General features: G+C 43.2%; 1 protein-coding gene and 1 pseudogene across 1 annotated transcript in view; both read left to right on the top strand.

The window, feature by feature from the left end:
- LOC115198012 (cilia- and flagella-associated protein 251) overlaps positions 1 to 21,482 on the top strand; it is a gene marked incomplete at its 3' end in the record, with an annotated part of 29,141 nt that extends 7,659 nt beyond the window's left edge. Inside the window, 5 exon segments of the mRNA XM_029759662.1 lie at positions 2,680 to 2,755; positions 6,099 to 6,203; positions 9,201 to 9,281; positions 21,127 to 21,202; positions 21,421 to 21,482. Coding sequence (XP_029615522.1) covers positions 21,426 to 21,482 — 57 coding nt within the window.
- A 6-nt stretch (positions 21,483 to 21,488) lies between these two features.
- Positions 21,489 to 21,610, top strand: part of LOC115199187 (phosphatidylinositol 4,5-bisphosphate 3-kinase catalytic subunit alpha isoform-like) — a 44,931-nt pseudogene continuing 44,809 nt past the window's right edge.

Genomic DNA, 21,610 nt, shown 5'->3' with positions numbered 1-21,610 from the left:
CACTGAACACTATCTACACACACACTGAACACTATCTACACACACTGAACACTATCTACACACACACACTGAACACTATCTACACACACATACTACACACACACACTGAACACTATCTACACACACTGAACACACACACTGAACACTATCTACACACACTACACACACATACTGAACACTATCTACACACACTACACACACATACTGAACACTATCTACACACAATACACACACATACTGAACACTATCCACACACACTACACACACATACAAAAACACCCCTTCAGATTAGTGGATTTGGCTATTTCAGCCATACCCGTTGCTAACAGGTGTATAAAAACGAGCACGCAGCCATGCAATCTCCATAGACAAACATTGGCAGTAGAACGGCCCGTACTGAAGAGATCAGTGACTTTCAACGTGACACCGTCATAGGATGCCACCTTTCCAACAAGTCAGTTTGTCAAATTTCTGCCCTGCTAGAGACGCCCCCCGGTCAACTGTAAGTGCTGTTATTGGGAAGTGGAAACGTCTAGGAGCAACAACGGCTCCGCTGCAAAGTGGTAGGCCACACAATCTCACAGAACGGGACCGCAGAGTGCTGTAGAGCGTAAAAATTGTCTGTCCTCGGTTGCAACACTCACTACCGAGTTCCAAACTGCCTCTGGAAGCAACGTCAACGCAATAACTGTTTGTCGGGAGCTTCATGAAATGGATTTTCAAGCCTTAGATCCCCATACGCAATGCCAAGCGTCGGCTGGAGTGGTGTAAAGCTCGTTGCCATTGGACTGGAGCAGTGGAAATGCGTTCTCTACAGTGATGATTCACGCTAGGAATCATCGATGGACTAATCTGGGTTTGGTGGATGCCAGGAGAATGCTACCTACCCCAATGCATAGTACCAACTGTAAAGTTTGGTGGAGGAGGAATAATGGTCTGGGGCTCTTTTTCATAGTTCGGGCCTCTTAGTTCCAGTGAAGGGAAAGCTTAACAGCATACAAACATTCTAGACGAGTTTGGAGAAGGCCCTTTCCTGTTTCAGCATGACAATGCCCCCGTGCACAAAACGAGGTCCATACAGAAATGGTTTTTCGAGATCGGTGTGGCTGAACTTGACTGGCCTGAGCAGAGCCTTGATCTCAACCTCATCGAACACCTTTGGGATTAATTGGAACGCCGACTGCGAGCCTAATCGCCCAACATCAGTGCCCGACCTCACTAAGAGTGTTGTGGGGAACCAACTCCATATTAATGGCCATGATTTTGGAATGAGATGTTGGACGAGCAGGTGTCCACATTGTGTTGGTCATGGAGTGTACTTAACACACTACTTCTGCAATGCCATCATATTCGCAGTGTAATATAATTTAGACAAAACCCTTATTAGCCGCCAGGTGTTAATGCAGAATTCTGTGTTTTTAATGCAGGGGGAAAAAATATAAAAACGCATCAGAAATACCTTGCTACGTTTTGAAAACGCAGATCTAAAAATGCTTCTTATTGTCATTTGTGCTCGGCTTCAGACTAATTTTGTGCTTTTGGTTGCATTTCTCCACTCGGATGAGAAATCTTTGCTCATTGTCAGACCAATAAAATTCCTTAATTCTCAAATGGATATTCTATCAGCAGACAGAACTCTGACGTTTAGCTACTTTTCTCCGGTAAAATTAACTTCAAGCAAAACATTACAAATATGATGGCTACATTCCTTCTATGCTAAACATTAGTAATATGATGGCTACATTCTTTCTATGCTAAACATTAGTAATACGATGGCTACATTCCTTCTATGCTAAACATTAGAAATATGATGGCTACATTCCTTCTATGCTAAACATTAGTAATATGATGGCTACATTCTTTCTATGCTAAACATTAGAAATATGATGGCTACATTCCTTCTATGCTAAACATTAGTAATATGATGGCTACATTCCTTCTATGCTAAACATTAGTAATATGATGGCTACATTCTTTCTATGCTAAACATTAGAAATATGATGGCTACATTCCTTCTATGCTAAACATTAGTAATATGATGGCTACATTCTTTCTATGCTAAACATTAGAAATATGATGGCTACATTCCTTCTATGCTAAACATTAGTAATATGATGGCTACATTCCTTCTATGCTAAACATTAGTAATATGATGGCTACATTCCTTCTATGCTAAACATTAGAAATATGATGGCCATGCATGATTTTTCTTTTTTTAAATACCTTGCTTTCTCATTGTAAGCTCATTTACATTTAAATGTGTCAACATTTTTGTGGCTTCTAGCCAAACAGCGACGTCTGTTGTCATCTGATGAACATGAAGCTATTTTTGGTGAAAGTGGTGCAGTGATGTATTTTCTGTGAAGGAAAATTACAGCTGCACGTCCCTGATCACTCCATTGAATCAAAACAACACTGTTGACTTCAATATAAAATGCAGGTGAAATGGTTTTAAAACACAGATTCTTTGATGGTCTGTCTGTCTGCCTTTTGAAAATGCTGATTTCTGGAAGCTAATGCAACACCTGGCCTCAATTTAGAATGAATGGACAAACTAGACAAGTCTATATAACATGACACTGCTGTATAACCCATGAATAACCACTGTGCTGTCCTCCATTGTAATATGGAGCACTGATTGTATTGTATTGACAATGTGATATTGATTAATTGATCCAGGTGGCCAGCGATAGTGGAGAGAGATCCAGACACCAAGACCTTCTGCCAGTTCAACAGGAATACTGACCTGTACCCTGTAAGATACACGCTGACCTGTACCCAGTAGTAAGATACACGCTGACCTGTACCCTGTAAGATACACACTGACCTGTACCCTGTAAGATACACACTGACCTGTACCCTGTAAGATACACACTGACCTGTACCCTGTAAGATACACACTGACCTGTACCCTGTAAGATACACACTGACCTGTACCCTGTAAGATACACACTGACCTGTACCCTGTAGTAAGATACACACTGACCTGTACCCTGTAAGATACACACTGACCTGTACCCTGTAAGATACACACTGACCTGTACCCTGTAGTAAGATACACACTGACCTGTACCCTGTAAGATACACACTGACCTGTACCCTATAGTAAGATACACACTGACCTGTACCCTGTAAAATACACACTGACCTGTACCCTGTAAGATACACACTGACCTGTACCCTGTAGTAAGATACACACTGACCTGTACCCTGTAGTAAGATACACACTGACCTGTACCCTGTAGTAAGATACACACTGACCTGTACCCTGTAGTAAGATACACACTGACCTGTACCCTGTAAGATACACACTGACCTGTACCCTGTAAGATACACACTGACCTGTACCCTGTAGTAAGATACACACTGACCTGTACCCTGTAGTAAGATACACACTGACCTGTACCCTGTAAGATACACGCTGACCTGTACCCTGTAGTAAGATACACACTGACCTGTACCCTGTAGTAAGATACACACTGACCTGTACCCTGTAAGATACACACTGACCTGTACCCTGTAGTAAGATACACACTGACCTGTACCCTGTAAGATACACACTGACCTGTACCCTGTAAGATACACGCTGACCTGTACCCAGTAGTAAGATACACGCTGACCTGTACCCTGTAAGATACACACTGACCTGTACCCTGTAAGATACACACTGACCTGTACCCTGTAAGATACACACTGACCTGTACCCTGTAAGATACACACTGACCTGTACCCTGTAAGATACACACTGACCTGTACCCTGTAAGATACACACTGACCTGTACCCTGTAGTAAGATACACACTGACCTGTACCCTGTAAGATACACACTGACCTGTACCCTGTAAGATACACACTGACCTGTACCCTGTAGTAAGATACACACTGACCTGTACCCTGTAAGATACACACTGACCTGTACCCTATAGTAAGATACACACTGACCTGTACCCTGTAAAATACACACTGACCTGTACCCTGTAAGATACACACTGACCTGTACCCTGTAGTAAGATACACACTGACCTGTACCCTGTAGTAAGATACACACTGACCTGTACCCTGTAGTAAGATACACACTGACCTGTACCCTGTAGTAAGATACACACTGACCTGTACCCTGTAAGATACACACTGACCTGTACCCTGTAAGATACACACTGACCTGTACCCTGTAGTAAGATACACACTGACCTGTACCCTGTAAGATACACGCTGACCTGTACCCTGTAAGATACACGCTGACCTGTACCCTGTAAGATACACACTGACCTGTACCCTGTAAGATACACGCTGACCTGTACCCTGTAAGATACACACTGACCTGTACCCTGTAAGATACACACTGACCTGTACCCTGTAGTAAGATACACACTGACCTGTACCCTGTAAGATAAACACTGACCTGTACCCTGTAAGATACACACTGACCTGTACCCTGTAGTAAGATACACACTGACCTGTACCCTGTAAGATACACACTGACCTGTACCCTGTAAGATACACACTGACCTGTACCCTGTAAGATACACACTGACCTGTACCCTGTAAGATACACACTGACCTGTACCCTGTAGTAAGATACACGCTGACCTGTACCCTGTAAGATACACACTGACCTGTACCCTGTAAGATACACGCTGACCTGTACCCTGTAGTAAGATACACGCTGACCTGTACCCTGTAGTAAGATACACGCTGACCTGTACCCTGTAAGATACACACTGACCTGTACCCTGTAAGATACACACTGACCTGTACCCTGTAAGATACACACTGACCTGTACCCTGTAGTAAGATACACGCTGACCTGTACCCTGTAAGATACACACTGACCTGCACCCTGTAAGATACACACTGACCTGTACCCTGTAAGATACACACTGACCTGTACCCTGTAGTAAGATACACACTGACCTGTACCCTGTAAGATACACACTGACCTGTACCCTGTAAGATACACACTGACCTGTACCCTGTAAGATACACACTGACCTGTACCCAGTAGTAAGATACACACTGACCTGTACCCAGTAGTAAGATACACACTGACCTGTACCCTGTAAGATACACACTGACCTGTACCCTGTAAGATACACACTGACCTGTACCCTGTAAGATACACACTGACCTGTACCCTGTAGTAAGATACACGCTGACCTGTACCCTGTAAGATACACGCTGACCTGTACCCTGTAGTAAGATACACACTGACCTGTACCCTGTAAGATACACACTGACCTGTACCCTGTAAGATACACACTGACCTGTACCCTGTAAGATACACACTGACCTGTACCCTGTAGTAAGATACACACTGACCTGTACCCTGTAAGATACACGCTGACCTGTACCCTGCAGTAAGATACACACTGACCTGTACCCTGTAAGATACACACTGACCTGTACCCTGTAGTAAGATACACACTGACCTGTACCCTGTAAGATACACACTGACCTGTACCCTGTAAGATACACACTGACCTGTACCCTGTAGTAAGATACACACTGACCTGTACCCTGCAGTAAGATACACACTGACCTGTACCCTGTAAGATACACACTGACCTGTACCCTGTAGTAAGATACACACTGACCTGTACCCTGTAAGATACACAGTGACCTGTACCCTGCAGTAAGATACACACTGACCTGTACCCTGTAAGATACACACTGACCTGTACCCTGTAGTAAGATACACACTGACCTGTACCCTGTAAGATACACACTGACCTGTACCCTGTAAGATACACACTGACCTGTACCCTGTAAGATACACACTGACCTGTACCCTGTAGTAAGATACACGCTGACCTGTACCCTGTAGTAAGATACACACTGACCTGTACCCTGTAAGATACACACTGACCTGTACCCTGTAAGATACACACTGACCTGTACCCTGTAAGATACACACTGACCTGTACCCTGTAAGATCACTTGAAGTCTCCTATTATAAATGACTGAATGAAAACACTGGGGTAGTGTCTTTCATGTGAACATTTTGGTTTGTGTGTAATGTGTGTGTGTGTGTGTGTGTGTGTGTGTGTGTGTGTGTGTGTGTGTGTTGTGTGTGTTGTGTGTGTGTTTGTGTGTGTGTAGTGCAGGTACCATGTAACCTACCTGGGGGAACCAGCCAGCAGAGCCTGGGTGTGTCGGTCTAAAGTCAGAAATTACACAGAACTCACTGAGGATGCCGCCATCACGGTTAGTCTTCTGGAAAAGGGCAGGGAATTTAACCCTGGTTGTCTGTGCCACTCAAAACTGTGTTAGCCCACTGAGCTAGTGTTGAGTTCAGTTGAGACTGTGTTAGCCCACTGAGCTAGTGTTGAGTTCAGTTGAGACTGTTAGCCCACTGAGCTAGTGTTGAGTTCAGTTGAGACTGTTAGCCCACTGAGCTAGTGTTGAGTTCAGTTGAGACTGTTAGCCCACTGAGCTAGTGTTGAGTTCAGTTGAGACTGTTAGCCCACTGAGCTAGTGTTGAGTTCAGTTGATTTGCCCTCTTCTGTCTCATCGCTTAGCGTTCGAACTGTTCATAAAAACCAACTGTTTGGTACCTGTTATGGTTTTGGGGTTACAGTTTGGTTTCGGTACAGCGAAACCTATACCTATCAGAAGTTTACATACACTAAGTTGACTGTGCCTTTAAACAGCTTGGAAAATTGCAGAAAATGATGTTATGGCTTTAGAAGCTTCTGATAGGCTAATTGACATCATTTGAGTCAATTGGAGGTGTACCTGTGGATGTATTTCAAGGCCTACCTTCAAACTCAGTGCCTCTTTGCTTGACATCATGGGAAAATCAAAAGAAATCAGCCAAGACCTAAAAAAAATTGTAGACCTCCACAAGTCTGGTTCATCCTTGAGAGCAATTTCCAAAAGCCTGAAGGTACCACGTTCATCTGTACAAACAATAGTACGCAAGTATAAACACCATGGGACCACGCAGCCGTCATACCGCTCAGGAAGGAGACACGTTCTGTCTCATAGAGATGAACGTACTTTGGTGCGAAAAGTGCAAATCAATTCCAGAACAACAGCAAAGGACCTTGTGAAGATGCTGGAGGAAACAGGTACAAAAGTATCTATATCCACAGTAAAACGAGTCCTATATCGACATAACCTGAAAGGCCGCTCAGCAAGGAAGAAGCCACTGCTCCAAAACCGCCATAAAAAAGCCAGACTACGGTTTGCAACTGCACATGGGGACAAAGATTGTACTTTTTGGAGAAATGTCCTCTGGTCTGATGAAACAAAAATAGAACTGTTTGGCCATTATGACCATCGTTATGTTTGGAGGTAAAAGGGGGAGGCTTGCAAGCCGAAGAACACCATCCCAACCGTGAAGCACGGGGGTGACAGCATCATGTGGGGTGCTTTGCTGCAGGAGGGACTAGTGCACTTCACAAAATAGATTATGTGAAAATGATGTGGATATATTGAAGCAACATCTCAAGACATCAGTCAGGAAGTGACCCCAAGCATACTTCCAAAGTTGTGGCAAAATGGCTTAAGGACAACAAAGTCAAGGTATTGGAGTGACCATCACAAAGCCCTAACCTCAAACCTATAGAAAATTTGTGGGTAGAACTGAAAAAGCATGTGAGAGCAAGGAGGCCTAGAAACCTGACTCAGTTACACCAGCTCTGTCAGGAAGAATGGGCCAAAATTCTTATTGTGGGAAGCTTGTGGAAGGCTACCCGAAACGTTTGACCCAAGTTAAACAATTTCAAGGCAATGCTACCAAATACTAATTGAGTGTATGTAAACTTCTGACCCACTGGGAATGTGATGAAATAAATAAAAGCTTAAATAAATAATTCTCTCTACTATTATTCTGACATTTCACATTCTTAAAATAAAGTGGTGATCCTAACTGACCTAAAACAGTGCATTTTTACTAAGATTAAATGTCAGGAATTGTGAAACTGAGTTTAAATGTATTTGGCTAAGGTGTATGTAAACTTCTGACGTCAGCTGTACTCCTCAGCTATCACTCTTCTAAAGCTCTTCTATACCTATTTAATATCCCTTCTATACCTATTTAATCTCCCTTCTTTCTCTTCTATACCTATTTAATATCCCTTCTATACCTATTTAATATCCCTTCTATACCTATTTAATATCCCTTCTATACCTATTTAATATCCTTTCTATACCTATTTAATATCCTTTCTATACCTATTTAATATCCCTTCTATACCTATTTAATATCCCTTCTATACCTATTTAATCTCCCTTCTTTCTTTTCTATACCTATTTAATATCCCTTCTATACCTATTTAATATCCCTTCTATACCTATTTAATATCCCTTCTATACCTATTTAATATCCCTTCTATACCTATTTAATATCCCTTCTTTCTCTTCTATCTCTCTTCTATCTCTTCTATCTGTCTTCTATATCTCTTCAATCTCTCTTCTATCTCTTCAATCTGTCTTCTATATCTCTTCAATCTCTCTTCTATATATCTTCTATCCCTCTTCTATATCTCTTCAATCTCTTCTATCTGTCTTCTATATCTTTTCAATCACTCTTCTATCTCTTCTATCTGTCTTCTATATCTCTTCAATCACTCTTCTATCTCTCTTATATCTCTTCTATCTGTCTTCTATATCTCTTATCTGTCCTGTTGAGGATGAGGTAGGCCAAGGGACTGAACCTGAACTGGTGTTAGGTAGCCAAGAGGTTACAAAAGGTGGACCAGTAAACTAAGTCCTGGGTGATGACACAGATGGGGCTGAACTGGCTGCTGGTTTCTGACCGTTACTATTATGCACTACCGTTGTGCCCTTGAACAAGGCACTTAACCCCAAAAGAGCTCTACGTGCAGTGGCACTGCACTGTGGCTGACCCTGGGCCTTTAACATGGGTGTGTGTCTGGGCCACTGCACTGTGGCTGACCCTGGGCCTTTAAAATGGGTGTGTGTCTGTGGTTGGGATGAAGGCAGAAGAACAATTTTCATTGCAACCAAATGGACAATGCCGTATTCTATACTGCTCATAGCTGTCCTGCCTCTTTTTTTTCTTTCCATCTCTCTCCTCTCATCCCTGTCTCCTCTCCTCTCCTCATCCCTGTCTCCTCTCCTCATCCCTGTCTCCTCTCCTCATCCCTGTCTCCTCTCCTCTCCTCATCCCTGTCTCCTCCCCTCCTCTCATCCCTCTCTCCTATCCTCCTCTATTTCCTCTCTCCTCTCCTACAGGGGAAGTCTCTCCAGAGATTCAAGAAGAAGTTGAGAGAAGCTGTCCGCATAGCAACACAAGCCCAGAGTATTCCACTCAAGGTTCAATCCGTCTATCTATCTATTCTATCTGTCCATCCAAATCTCATTTTATTTGTCACATGTTTCGTAAACAGATGGTGTAGACTAAAAGTGAAACGCTTACCTATGGGTCATCTTCAAACAGAGTTAAAGATGAAGATATATGTACAGTGCCTTTGGAAAGTGTTCAGACCCCTTGAATTTTTCCACATTTGGTTACTTTACAGCCTTATTCTAAAATGGATATGAAAAACAATCCCCTCATCAATCTACACACAATATCCCATAATGACGCAGCAAAAACAGGTTTGTAGACATCGAGTCATAACGGCCTCAAGTCGTCTTGGGTAGGACGCTACAAGCTTGGAACACCTGTATTCGGGGAGTTTCTCCCATTCTTCTCTGCAGATCCTCTCAAGCTGTCAGGTTGAATGGGGAGCGTCGCTGCACAGCTATTTTCAGGTCTCTCCAGAGATGTTTGATCAGGTTCAAGTCCAAGCTCTGGCTGGGCCACTCAAGGACATTCAGAGACTGACTTGTCCCGAAGCCACTCCTGCGTTGTCTTGGCTACAAATAACATGGCTATAGTACAAATAACATGGCTATATACACGGGATACCAGTTCAGTACAAAAAACATGGCTATATACACGGGATACCAGTTCAGTACAAATAACATGGCTATCTATATACACGGGATACCAGTTCAGTACAAATAACATGGCTATATACACGGGATACCAGTTCAGTACAAATAACATGGCTATCTATATACACGGGATACCAGTTCAGTACAAATAACATGGCTATATACACGGGATGCCAGTTCCAAGTCAATGTGCAGGGGTACAAGCTAATTATATGTACATATAGGTAGGGGTAAAGTGACTAGGCAACAGGATGGATAATACAGTAGCAGCAGCATATGTGGTGAGTGTGTGTGGCGGCAGTATGCATGTGTGCACGTGTTATATGTGTGTGTAGGCGTATGTGGTGTGTGTGTGTGTTGGGGTGTCACTGTAAGTGTGAGTGTGTGGGTAGAGTCAGTGCAAAAAAAGGTCAATGCATGTGGGCCCTATAAAAAGGGTGTTTCGTTTTTTTACAAATTCTGTTTCCTCTGTTTTGTTTTTCCGGTTTCCATTTTAACAGGCTCTCACGATTACAATGGCCGTGTCTGAATACCCGTACTTTCTTCTTAAATAGTAGGCCGTTTAAGTAATAATTACAGGAGGCTAGGTCAACCAGCTGATAATTACAGGAGGCTAGGTCAACCAGCTGATAATTACAGGAGGCTAGGTCAACCAGTTGATAATTACAGGAGGCTAGGTCAACCAGCTGATAATTACAGGAGGCTAGGTCAACCAGCTGATAATTACAGGAGACTAGGTCAACCAGCTGATAATTACAGGAGGCTAGGTCAACCAGCTGATAATTACAGGAGGCTAGGTCAACCAGCTGATAATTACAGGAGGCGAGGTCAACCAGCTGATAATTACAGGAGGCTAGGTCAACCAGCTGATAATTACAGGAGGCTAGGTCAACCAGCTGATAATTACAGGAGGCTAGGTCAACCAGTTGATAATTACAGGAGGCTAGGTCAACCAGCTGATAATTACAGGAGGCTAGGTCAACCAGCTGATAATTACAGGAGACTAGGTCAACCAGCTGATAATTACAGGAGGCTAGGTCAACCAGCTGATAATTACAGGAGGCTAGGTCAACCAGCTGATAATTACAGGAGGCTAGGTCAACCAGCTGATAATTACAGGAGGCTAGGTCAACCAGCTGATAATTACAGGAGGCTAGGTCAACCAGCTGATAATTACAGGAGGCTAGGTCAACCAGCTGATAATTACAGGAGGCTAGGTCAACCAGCTGATAATTACAGGAGACTAGGTCAACCAGCTGATAATTACAGGAGGCTAGGTCAACCAGCTGATAATTACAGGAGGCTAGGTCAACCAGCTGATAATTACAGGAGACTAGGTCAACCAGCTGATAATTACAGGAGGCTAGGTCAACCAGCTGATAATTACAGGAGGCTCGGTCAACCAATACATCATCACTAGTAGTCTAGTTATAGTTAGATCAACCAATACATCATCACTAGTAGTCTAGTTATAGTTAGATCAACCAATACATCACCATGAGTAACCTAGTTATAGTTAGATCAACCAATACATCACCATGAGTAACCTAGTTATAGTTAGATCAACCAATACATCACCATGAGTAACCTAGTTATAGTTAGATCAACCAATACATCACCATGAGTAACCTAGTTATAGTTAGATCAACCAATACATCATTATGAGTAGCAGAGTAGTAGCTAGCCGGTCGTCCACATTACAAGCCCTCTGCCTCACAGCCTTCCGACTGCGTCTTCCATTCCTCTCAAGCTTCAGCTGGCTCTTCTATTGATACATGCTTAGGCCTACATTTACCTCACGTTAGTTATCTAGTTAACGTTAGCCTAAAACAACTACACTCAACTGTAGTAAAAGGTCACTGGGTGGGGCTATATTCAACCCTTTCCGTTACATATGCGAAGCCATAACTGATGGTGCGTTCGAAAATATATTTTTCAAAACAAGCTTGGATTGTTTTGCCAGCTATTTGCTAGGAGGGGGAACTTCCCATTTCATAGCATAAATTGAATTCTGTCTGTCTGTCGTTCTATCTATTGTTCTATCTATCTATATGAAGTCGGAAGTTTACATACACCTTAGGCAAATACATTTAAACTCTGTTCTTCACAATTCCTGACATTTAATCTCAGTAAAAATTCCCTGTTTTTGGTCAGTTAGGATCACCACTTTATTTTAAGAATGTGAAATGTCAGAATAATAGTAGAGAGAATGATTTATTTCAGCTTTTATTTCTTTCATCATATTCCCAGTGGGTCAGAAGTTTACATACACACAATTAGTATTTGGTAGCATTGCCTTTAAATTGGGTCAAACATTTCGGGTAGCCTTCCACAAGCTTCCCACAATACCACAAGCTTAGTCCAATACCTTGACTTTGTTGTCCTTAAGCCATTTTGCCACAACTTTGGAAGTATGCTTGGGATCATTGTCCATTTGGAAGATCCATTTGCGACCAAGCTTCAACTTCCTGACTGATGTCTTGAGATGTTGTTTCAATATATCCACATCATTTTCCTTCCTCATGATGCCATATATTTTGTGAAGTGCACCAGTCCCTCCTGCAGCAAAGCACCCCACAACATGATGCTGCCACCCCCGTGCTTCACGATTGGGATGGTGTTCTTCGGCTTGCAAGCCTCCCTCTTTTTCCTCCAAACATAACGATGGTCATTATGGCCAAACAGTTCTATTTTTGTTTCATCAGACCAGAGGACATTTCTCCGGTTGTGCAGTTGCAAACCGTAGTCTGGCTTTTTTATGGCGGTTTTGGAGCAGCGGCTTCTTCCTTGCTAAGCGGCCTTTCAGGTTATGTTGATATAGGACTCGTTTTACTGTGGATATAGATACTTTTGTATCTGTTTCCTCCAGCATCTTCACAAGGTCCTTTGCTCTTGTTCTGGGATTGATTTGCACTTTTCGCACCAAAGTACGTTCATCTCTAGGAGACAGAACCCGTCTCCTTCCTGAGCGGTATGACGGCTGCATGTTCCCATGGTGTTTATTCTTGCGTACTATTGTTTGTACAGATTAATGTGGTACCTTCAGGCATTTGGAAATTGCTCCCAAGAATGAACCAGACTTGTGGAGGTCTACAATTTTTTTGAGGCCTTGGCTGATTTAGATTTTCCCATGATGTCGAGCAAAGAGGCACTGAGTTTGAAGGTAGGCCTTGAAATACATCCACAGGTACACCTCCAATTGACTCAAATGATGTCAATTAGCCTATCAGAAGCTTCTAAAGCCCTGACATCATTTTCTGGAATTTTCCAAGCTGTTTAAAGGCACAGTCAACTTAGTTTATGTAAACTTCTGACCCACTGGATTTGTGATACAGTGAATTAAAAGTGAAACAATCTGTCTGTAAACAATTGTTGGAACTAACACAATGTAGATGTCCTAACTGACTTACCAAAACTATAGTTTGTTAACAAGAAATTTGTGGAGGGGTTGAAAAAGGAGTTTTAATGATTCCAACCTAAGTGGATGTAAACTTCCAACTTCAACTGTATATACACTACCGTTCAAAAGTTTGGGGTCACTTAGAAATGTCCTTGTTTTTGAAAGAAAAACACATTTTTTGTCCATTAAAATAACATCAAATTGATCAGAAATACAGTGTAGACATTGTTAATGTTGTAAATAACTATTGTAGCTGGAAACGGCTGATTTTTTGTGCAATATCTACATAGGCGTACAGAGGCCCATTATCAGCAACCATCACTCCTGTGTTCCAATGGCACGTTGTGTTAGCTAATCCAAGTTTATCATTTTAAAAGGCTAATGGATCATTAAAAAACCCTTTTGCAATTATGTTAGCGCAGCTGAAAACTTGTCCTGATTAAAGAAGCAATAAAACTGGCCTTTAGACTAGTTGAGTATCTGGAGCATCAGCATTTGTGGGTTCGATTACAGGCTCAAAATGGCTAGAAACAAAGAACTTTCTTCTGAAACTCATCAGTCTATTCTTGTTCTGAGAAATGAAGGCTATTCCATGTGAGAAATTGCCAAGAAACTGAAACTGAAGATCCCCGGTACACAACTGAGCAAGAGGACAAGTACATTAGAGTGTCTAGTTTGAGAAACAGATGCCTTCAAGTCCTCAACTGGCAGCTTCATTAAATAGTACACACAAAACACCAGTCTCAATGTCAACAGCGAAGAGGCGACTCCGGGATGCTGGCCTTCTAGGCATTCTATGGATTCTGCTATTTCAGCCACACCCGTTGCTAACAGGTGTATAAAATCGAGCACACAGCCATGCAATCTCCATAGACAAACATTGGCAGTAGAATGGCCCGTACTGAAGAGCTCAGTGACTTTCAATGTAGCACCGTCATAGGATGCCATCTTTCCAACAAGTCACATTTCTGCCCTGCTAGAGCTGCCCATGTCAACTGTAAGTGCTGTTATTGTGAAGTGGAAACATCCTGGCGCAACAACGGCTCAGCCGCGACGTGGTTGGCCGCACAAGCTTAAAGAACGGGACCGCCGAATGCTGAAGCGCGTAAAAATCGTCTGTCCTCAGTTGCAACACTCACTACAGAGTTCCAAACTGCCTCTGGAAGCAACGTCAGCACAATAACTGTTTATCGGGAGCTTCATGAAATGAGTTTCCATGGCCAAGTGGTCGCACACAAGCATAAGATCACCTTGTGCAATGCCAAGCATCAGCTGGAGTGGTACAAAGCTCGGCGCCATTGGACTCTGGAGCAGTGGAAATGTGTTCTCTGGAGTGATGAATCACGCTTCACCATCTGGCAGTCCGACAGACTGAACTGGGTTTGGCGGATGCCAGGAGAACGCTACCTGCCCCAATGCATAGTGCCAACTGTAAAGTTTGGTGGAGGAGGAATAATGGTCTGGGGATGTTTTTCATGGTTTGGGCCCCTTAGTTCCAATGAAGGGAAACCTTAACGCTACAGCATAAAATGACATTCTAGACGATTATGTGCTTCCAACTTTGTGGCAACAGTTTGGGGAATGCCCTTTCCTGTTTCAACATGACAATGCCCCCATGGACAAAGCGAGGTCTATACAGAAATGGTTTGTGGAGATCGGTGTGGAAGAACTTGACTTGCCTGCACAGAGCCCTGACCTCAACCCCATCGAACACCTTTGGGATGAATTGGAACGCCGACTGCGAGCCAGGCCTAATCGCCCAACATCAGTGCCCGACCTCACTAATGCTCTTGTGGCTGAATGGAAGCAAGTCCCCGCAGCAATGTTCCAACATCTAGTGGAAAGCCTTCCCAGAAGAGTGGAGGCTGTTATAGCAGCAATGTACCAACATCTAGTGGAAAGCCTTCCCAGAAGAGTGGAGGCTGTTATAGCAGCAATGTTCCAACATCTAGTGGAAAGCCTTCCCAGAAGAGAGGAGGCTGTTATAGCAGCAATGTTCCAACATCTAGTGGAAAGCCTTCCCAGGAGAGAGGAGGCTGTTATAGCAGCAATGTTCCAACATCTAGTGGAAAGCCTTCCCAGAAGAGTGGAGGCTGTTATAGCAGCAAAGGGGGACCAACATCTAGTGGAAAGCCTTCCCAGAAGAGTGGAGGCTGTTATAGCAGCAAAAGGAGGACCAACTCCATATTAATGGCCATGATTTTGGAATGAGATGTTTGATAAGCACGTGTCCACATACTTTTGGCTATGTAGTGTATCTATCTATATCTATTTAAAGGTAACTGCCAAAATAAAGGGAACACTTGAAGTAAATGAGGCATACAAAGCATATTGAAACCAGGTGCTTCCACAGGTGTGGTTCCTGAGTTAATTAAGCAATGAACATCCCATCATCCTTAGGGTCATGTATAAAAATGGCCGGTTGTCCATTATTTTGGCTACCATGGATAGAATAAGAGATCACAGCGAATTTGAAAGAGGGGTCTCAAAAGAGTATAAGGGGGTTTAAAGGATGAATAAAAGCTTTATGAACTATAAGCCATTTGAAAGATGGGTCTCAAAAGAGTATAGGGGGTTTAAAGGGGATCTCAAACCAATTAAACTCTTATGGGAGATTCTGGAGTGGCGCCTGAAATGGCGTTTTCCACCACCGTTAACAAAAACACCAAATAATGCAATTTCTCATAGAAGAATGATGTCACATCCTTCCAATAGATTTCCAGACACTTGTAGAATCTGTGCCAAGGCTCATTGAAGCTGTTCTGGTTGGTGGAGGCCACTTTATGTTGGTGTTTCCTTTATTCTGGCAGTTACCTGTATCTACCTATTGTTCCATCCATATATCTCTTTCCATCCATCCGTACCCTAACCTTTTTACATTTTACCTTCAATGGGATGACGTCAGAGTTAATGTAATTCAGAATTTTACATCCGTTCATTAGTCTCTATTGTTCTGTCAGTCAGATTTCTAGTTGGTTGTTACATGTCCCTGTCAGCAGGGGGAGGTATATAACCTGACAACACACAGACACAGGCCTTCTCCCCTCACATATACACACAGACACAGGCCTCCCCTCACATATACACACAGACACAGGCCTTCTCCCCTCACATATACACACAGACACAGGCCTTCTCCCCTCACATATACACACAGACACAGGCCTTCTCCCCTCACATATACACACAGACACACAGGCCTTCTCCCCTCACATATACACACAGGCCTTCTCCCCTCACATATACACACAGGCCTTCTCCCCTCACATATACACACAGACACAGGCCTTCTCCCCTCACATATACACACAGACACAGGCCTTCTCCCCTCACATATACACACAGACACAGGCCTTCTCCCCTCACATATACACACAGACACAGGCCTTCTCCCCTCACATATACACACAGACACAGGCCTTCTCCCCTCACATATACACACAGACACACAGGCCTTCTCCCCTCACATATACACACAGGCCTTCTCCCCTCACATATACACATATACACACAGGCCTTCTCCCCTCACATATACACACAGACACAGGCCTTCTCCCCTCACATATACACACAGACACAGGCCTTCTCCCCTCACATATACACACAGACACAGGCCTTCTCCCCTCACATATACACACAGACACAGGCCTTCTCCCCTCACATATACACACAGACACAGGCCTTCTCCCCTCACATATACACACAGACACAGGCCTCCCCTCACATATACACACAGATACACAGGCCTTCTCCCCTCACATATACACACAGACACACAGGCCTTCTCCCCTCACATATACACACAGACACAGGCCTTCTCCCCTCACATATACACACAGACACAGGCCTTCTCCCCTCACATATACACACAGACACAGGCCTTCTCCCCTCACATATACACACAGACACAGGCCTTCTCCCCTCACATATACACACAGACACAGGCCTTCTCCCCTCACATATACACACAGACACACAGGCCTTCTCCCCTCACATATACACACAGACACAGGCCTTCTCCCCTCACATATACACACAGACACAGGACTTCTCCCCTCACATATACACACAGACACAGGCCTTCTCCCCTCACATATACACACAGGCCTTCTCCCCTCACATATACACACAGGCCTTCTCCCCTCACATATACACACAGACACAGGCCTTCTCCCCTCACATATACACACAGGCCTTCTCCCCTCACATATACACACACACACAGGCCTTCTCCCCTCACATATACACACAGACACAGGCCTTCTCCCCTCACATATACACACAGACACAGGCCTTCTCCCCTCACATATACACACAGACACAGGCCTTCTCCCCTCACATATACACACAGACACAGGCCTTCTCCCCTCACATATACACACACACACAGGCCTTCTCCCCTCACATATACACACAGACACAGGCCTTCTCCCCTCACATATACACACAGACACAGGCCTTCTCCCCTCACATATACACACAGACACAGGCCTTCTCCCCTCACATATACACACAGACACAGGCCTTCTCCCCTCACATATACACACAGACACAGGCCTTCTCCCCTCACATATACACACAGGCCTTCTCCCCTCACATATACACACAGGCCTTCTCCCCTCACATATACACACAGGCCTTCTCCCCTCACATATACACACACACACAGGCCTTCTCCCCTCACATATACACACAGACACAGGCCTTCTCCCCTCACATATACACACAGACACAGGCCTTCTCCCCTCACATATACACAACACACATGTCCCATATACAGAACACACACAAAGCATTATGTTTCTGTCCTCAGTCTCTTGGCCAGTCTGTCTGGAGCTGAAGCAGACTCAGTGTGAGGGGATTATGTTTCTGTCCTCAGTCTCTTGGCCAGTCTGTCTGGAGCTGAAGCAGACTCAGTGTGAGGGGATTATGTTTCTGTCCTCAGTCTCTTGGCCAGTCTGTCTGGAGCTGAAGCAGACTCAGTGTGAGGGGATTATGTTTCTGTCCTCAGTCTCTTGGCCAGTCTGTCTGGAGCTGAAGCAGACTCAGTGGAAAGTGCTATATCAGCCATATGCTGCACACACACACACAATTTTGTATTGCTATCCTTGTGGGGACCAAATAATTGATTCCCATGCAAAGTCCTATTGTCCCTAACCATAACCCTAAACTTCACCCTAAACCTTGACCCAAAACCCCTAATTCTAAAACTATACCTATCCCTATCCCTTACTCTTAACCCCTAACCTTAATTCTAACCCTACACCAAATCCCTAAGCCTAAAATAGCATTTTTCCTTGTGGGGACCGGCAAAATGTCCCCACTTGTCCGAATTTTCCTTGTTTTGCTATCCTTGTGAGGACCTCTGGTATCCACAAAAATAGGAAATCAAAAACACAGACACACACTGTCTCAGCCACATTCTCACATACAGTGCATTCGGAAGGTATTCAGAGCCCTGGACCTTTTCCACATTTTGTTGCGTTACTGCCTAATTCTAAAATTGATAAAATAGTTTTTTTCCCCCATCAGTCTAAACACAATACCCCATAATGTCAAAGCAAAAACAGGATTTTAGAAATGTTTGCAAATGTATAAAAACAAAAGGAAATATCAAATTTACAAACAGTACCAGTCAAAAGTTTAGAAACACCTACTCATTCCAGGGTTTTTCTTTATTTTTACTATTTTCTACATTGTAAAATAATAGTGAAGACATCAAAACTATGAAATAACAAATATGGAATCATGTAGTAACCAAAAAAGTATTAAACAAATCAAAATATATTTTATATTTGAGATTCTTCAAAGTAGCCACCCTTTGCCTTGATGACAGCTTTGCACACTCTTGGCCTTCTCTCAACCAGCTTCATAAGGTCACCTGGAATGCATTTCAATTTTTAGGTGTTTCTTGTTAATTTGTGGAATATCTTATTTTCTTAATGCGTTTGAGCCAATCAGTTGTGTCGTGACAAGGTAGGGGTGGTATACAGAAGATAGCCCTATTTGGTAAAAGACCAAGTCCATATTATGGTAAGAACTACTCAAATAAACAAAGAGAAACAACAGTCCATTATGACTTTAAAACATGAAGGTCAGTCAATCCGGAAAATGTCAAGAACTTTGAAAGTTTCTTCAAGTGCAGTCGCAAAAACCATCAAGCACTATGATAAAACTGGCTCTCATGAGGACCGCCACAGGAAAGGAAGATCCAGAGTTACCTTTGCTGCAGAGGATAAGTTCATTAGAGTTACCTGATTGAGTTACTCAGATTGCAGCCCAAATAAATGTTTCACAGAGTTCAAGTAACAGACACATCTTAACATAAACTTTTCAGAGGAGACTGTGTGAATCAGGCCTTCATGGTTGAATTGCTGCAAAGAAACCACTACTAAAGGACACCAATAAGAAGAAGAGACTTGCTTGGACCAAGAAACACGAGCAATAGACATTAGACCGGTGGAAATCTGTCCTTTGTTCCAAATTGGAGATTTTTGGTTCCAAGCGCCGTGTTTTTGTGAACGGATGACCTCCATATGTGTGGTTCCCACCGTGAAGCATGGAGGAGGAGGTGATGTTGTGGGGTTGCTTTGCTGGTGACACTTTGTGATTTATTTAGAATTCAAGGCTCACTTTACCAGCATGGCTGCCACAGCATTCTGTAGCGATACGCCTTCCCATCTGGTTTGCGCTTAGTGGGACTATCATTTGTTTTTCAACAGGACAATGACCCAACACACCTCCAGGCTGTGTAAGGGCTATTTGACCAAGAAGGAGAGTGATGGAGGGCTGCATTAGATGACCTGGCCTCCACAATCACCCGACCTCAACCCAATTGAGATGGTTTGGGATGAGTTGGACCGCAGAGGGAAGGAAAAGCAGCCAACATATGTGGGAAAAGCAGCTCAGAACTCCTTCAAGACTGTTTGAAAAGAATTCCTCATGAAGCTGGTTGAGAGAATGCCAAGAGTCTGCAAAGCTTTCATCAAGGCAAAGGGTGGCTACTTTGAATAATCTCAAATATAAAATATATTTTGATCGGTTTAACACTTTTTTGGTTACAACATTATTCCATATGTGTTATTTCATAGTTTTGATGTCTTCACTATTATTCTACAATGTAGAAAATAGTAAAAAAATAAAGAAAAACCCTTGAATGAGTCGGTGTCCAAACTTTTGACTGGTAAGTATTCAGACCCTTTACTCAGTACTTTGTTGACGCACCTTTATTCGATTACAGCCTCAAGTCTTGTTTGGTTGTGACGCTACAAGCTTGGCACACCTGCATTTGTTGAATTTCTCTCATTCTTCTCTGCAGATCCTCTCGTTTTCAGGCCAAAGAGTTCAATCTTTGTTTCATCAGAGAATCTTGTTTCTCATGGTCTGAGTCCTTTAGGTGCCTTTTATCAAACTCCGAGTGGGCTGTCGTGTGCCTTTTACTGAGGAGTTGCTTCCGTCTGGCCACTCTACCATAAAAAATAAAAATGTAAACCTGTTTTTGCTTTGTCATTATGGGGTATTGTGATGTCATTATGGGGTATTGTGATGTCATTATGGGGTATTGTGATGTCATTATGGGGTATTGTGTGTAGATTGATGAGGAAATGTTTTTTATTTAATCCATTTCAGAATAAGGCTGTAACATAACAAAATGTGGAAAAGGGGAAGGAGTCTGAATATTTTCCGAAGGCTCTGTATCCACTGAAATTATTCACTTTATGTTTGTGTGTGTTGCATATGCCCTTCCCTCTCTCTCTCTCTACTCTCTCTGTCTCTCTCTCTTCCCTCTCTCTCTACTCTCTCTTCTCTCTCTCTCAGAGGCGGTTGTCTAGGTTTGGGTTCTGGATTCAACAAACGTCAGACAGAGAGAGCTCAGAGGACAGCGATATTGCTGGTACACACAATACTTCACAAATACTACACACACACACACACACACACACACACACACACACACACACACACACTGCACCTGAAGTTACTACAGGCTCCTTTTGTAGCTAAAGCTGTGGTCTTTTTTTTTAAGACTTTAAAAGACTATAGTCGATAAGTGACTTCTAAATGAAATGTGTTCATTCGTGAGGAGCAACAACTCTTGTTGTTGTGTTATAGAGGTGATGGAGATGCTTCTGGACCATGAAAAGAGCAGGAGATCAGCATACATCAGAAACAAGGTCAGCATGTCACATCTCCCATGTCTTCCACACACAGTCAGTCTACACATACTCTATCTCTCTGTCTCTCTCTCTCCCTCTCTCCCTTGCTCCCTCTCTCTCTGTCTCCCTCTCTCTCCCTCTCTCTC

Source organism: Salmo trutta, chromosome 8 (genome assembly GCF_901001165.1).
Source record: "Salmo trutta chromosome 8, fSalTru1.1, whole genome shotgun sequence".
In the NCBI taxonomy this organism is placed as follows: domain Eukaryota; kingdom Metazoa; phylum Chordata; class Actinopteri; order Salmoniformes; family Salmonidae; genus Salmo; species Salmo trutta.
This window is presented reverse-complemented; position numbering and strand designations above follow the sequence as displayed.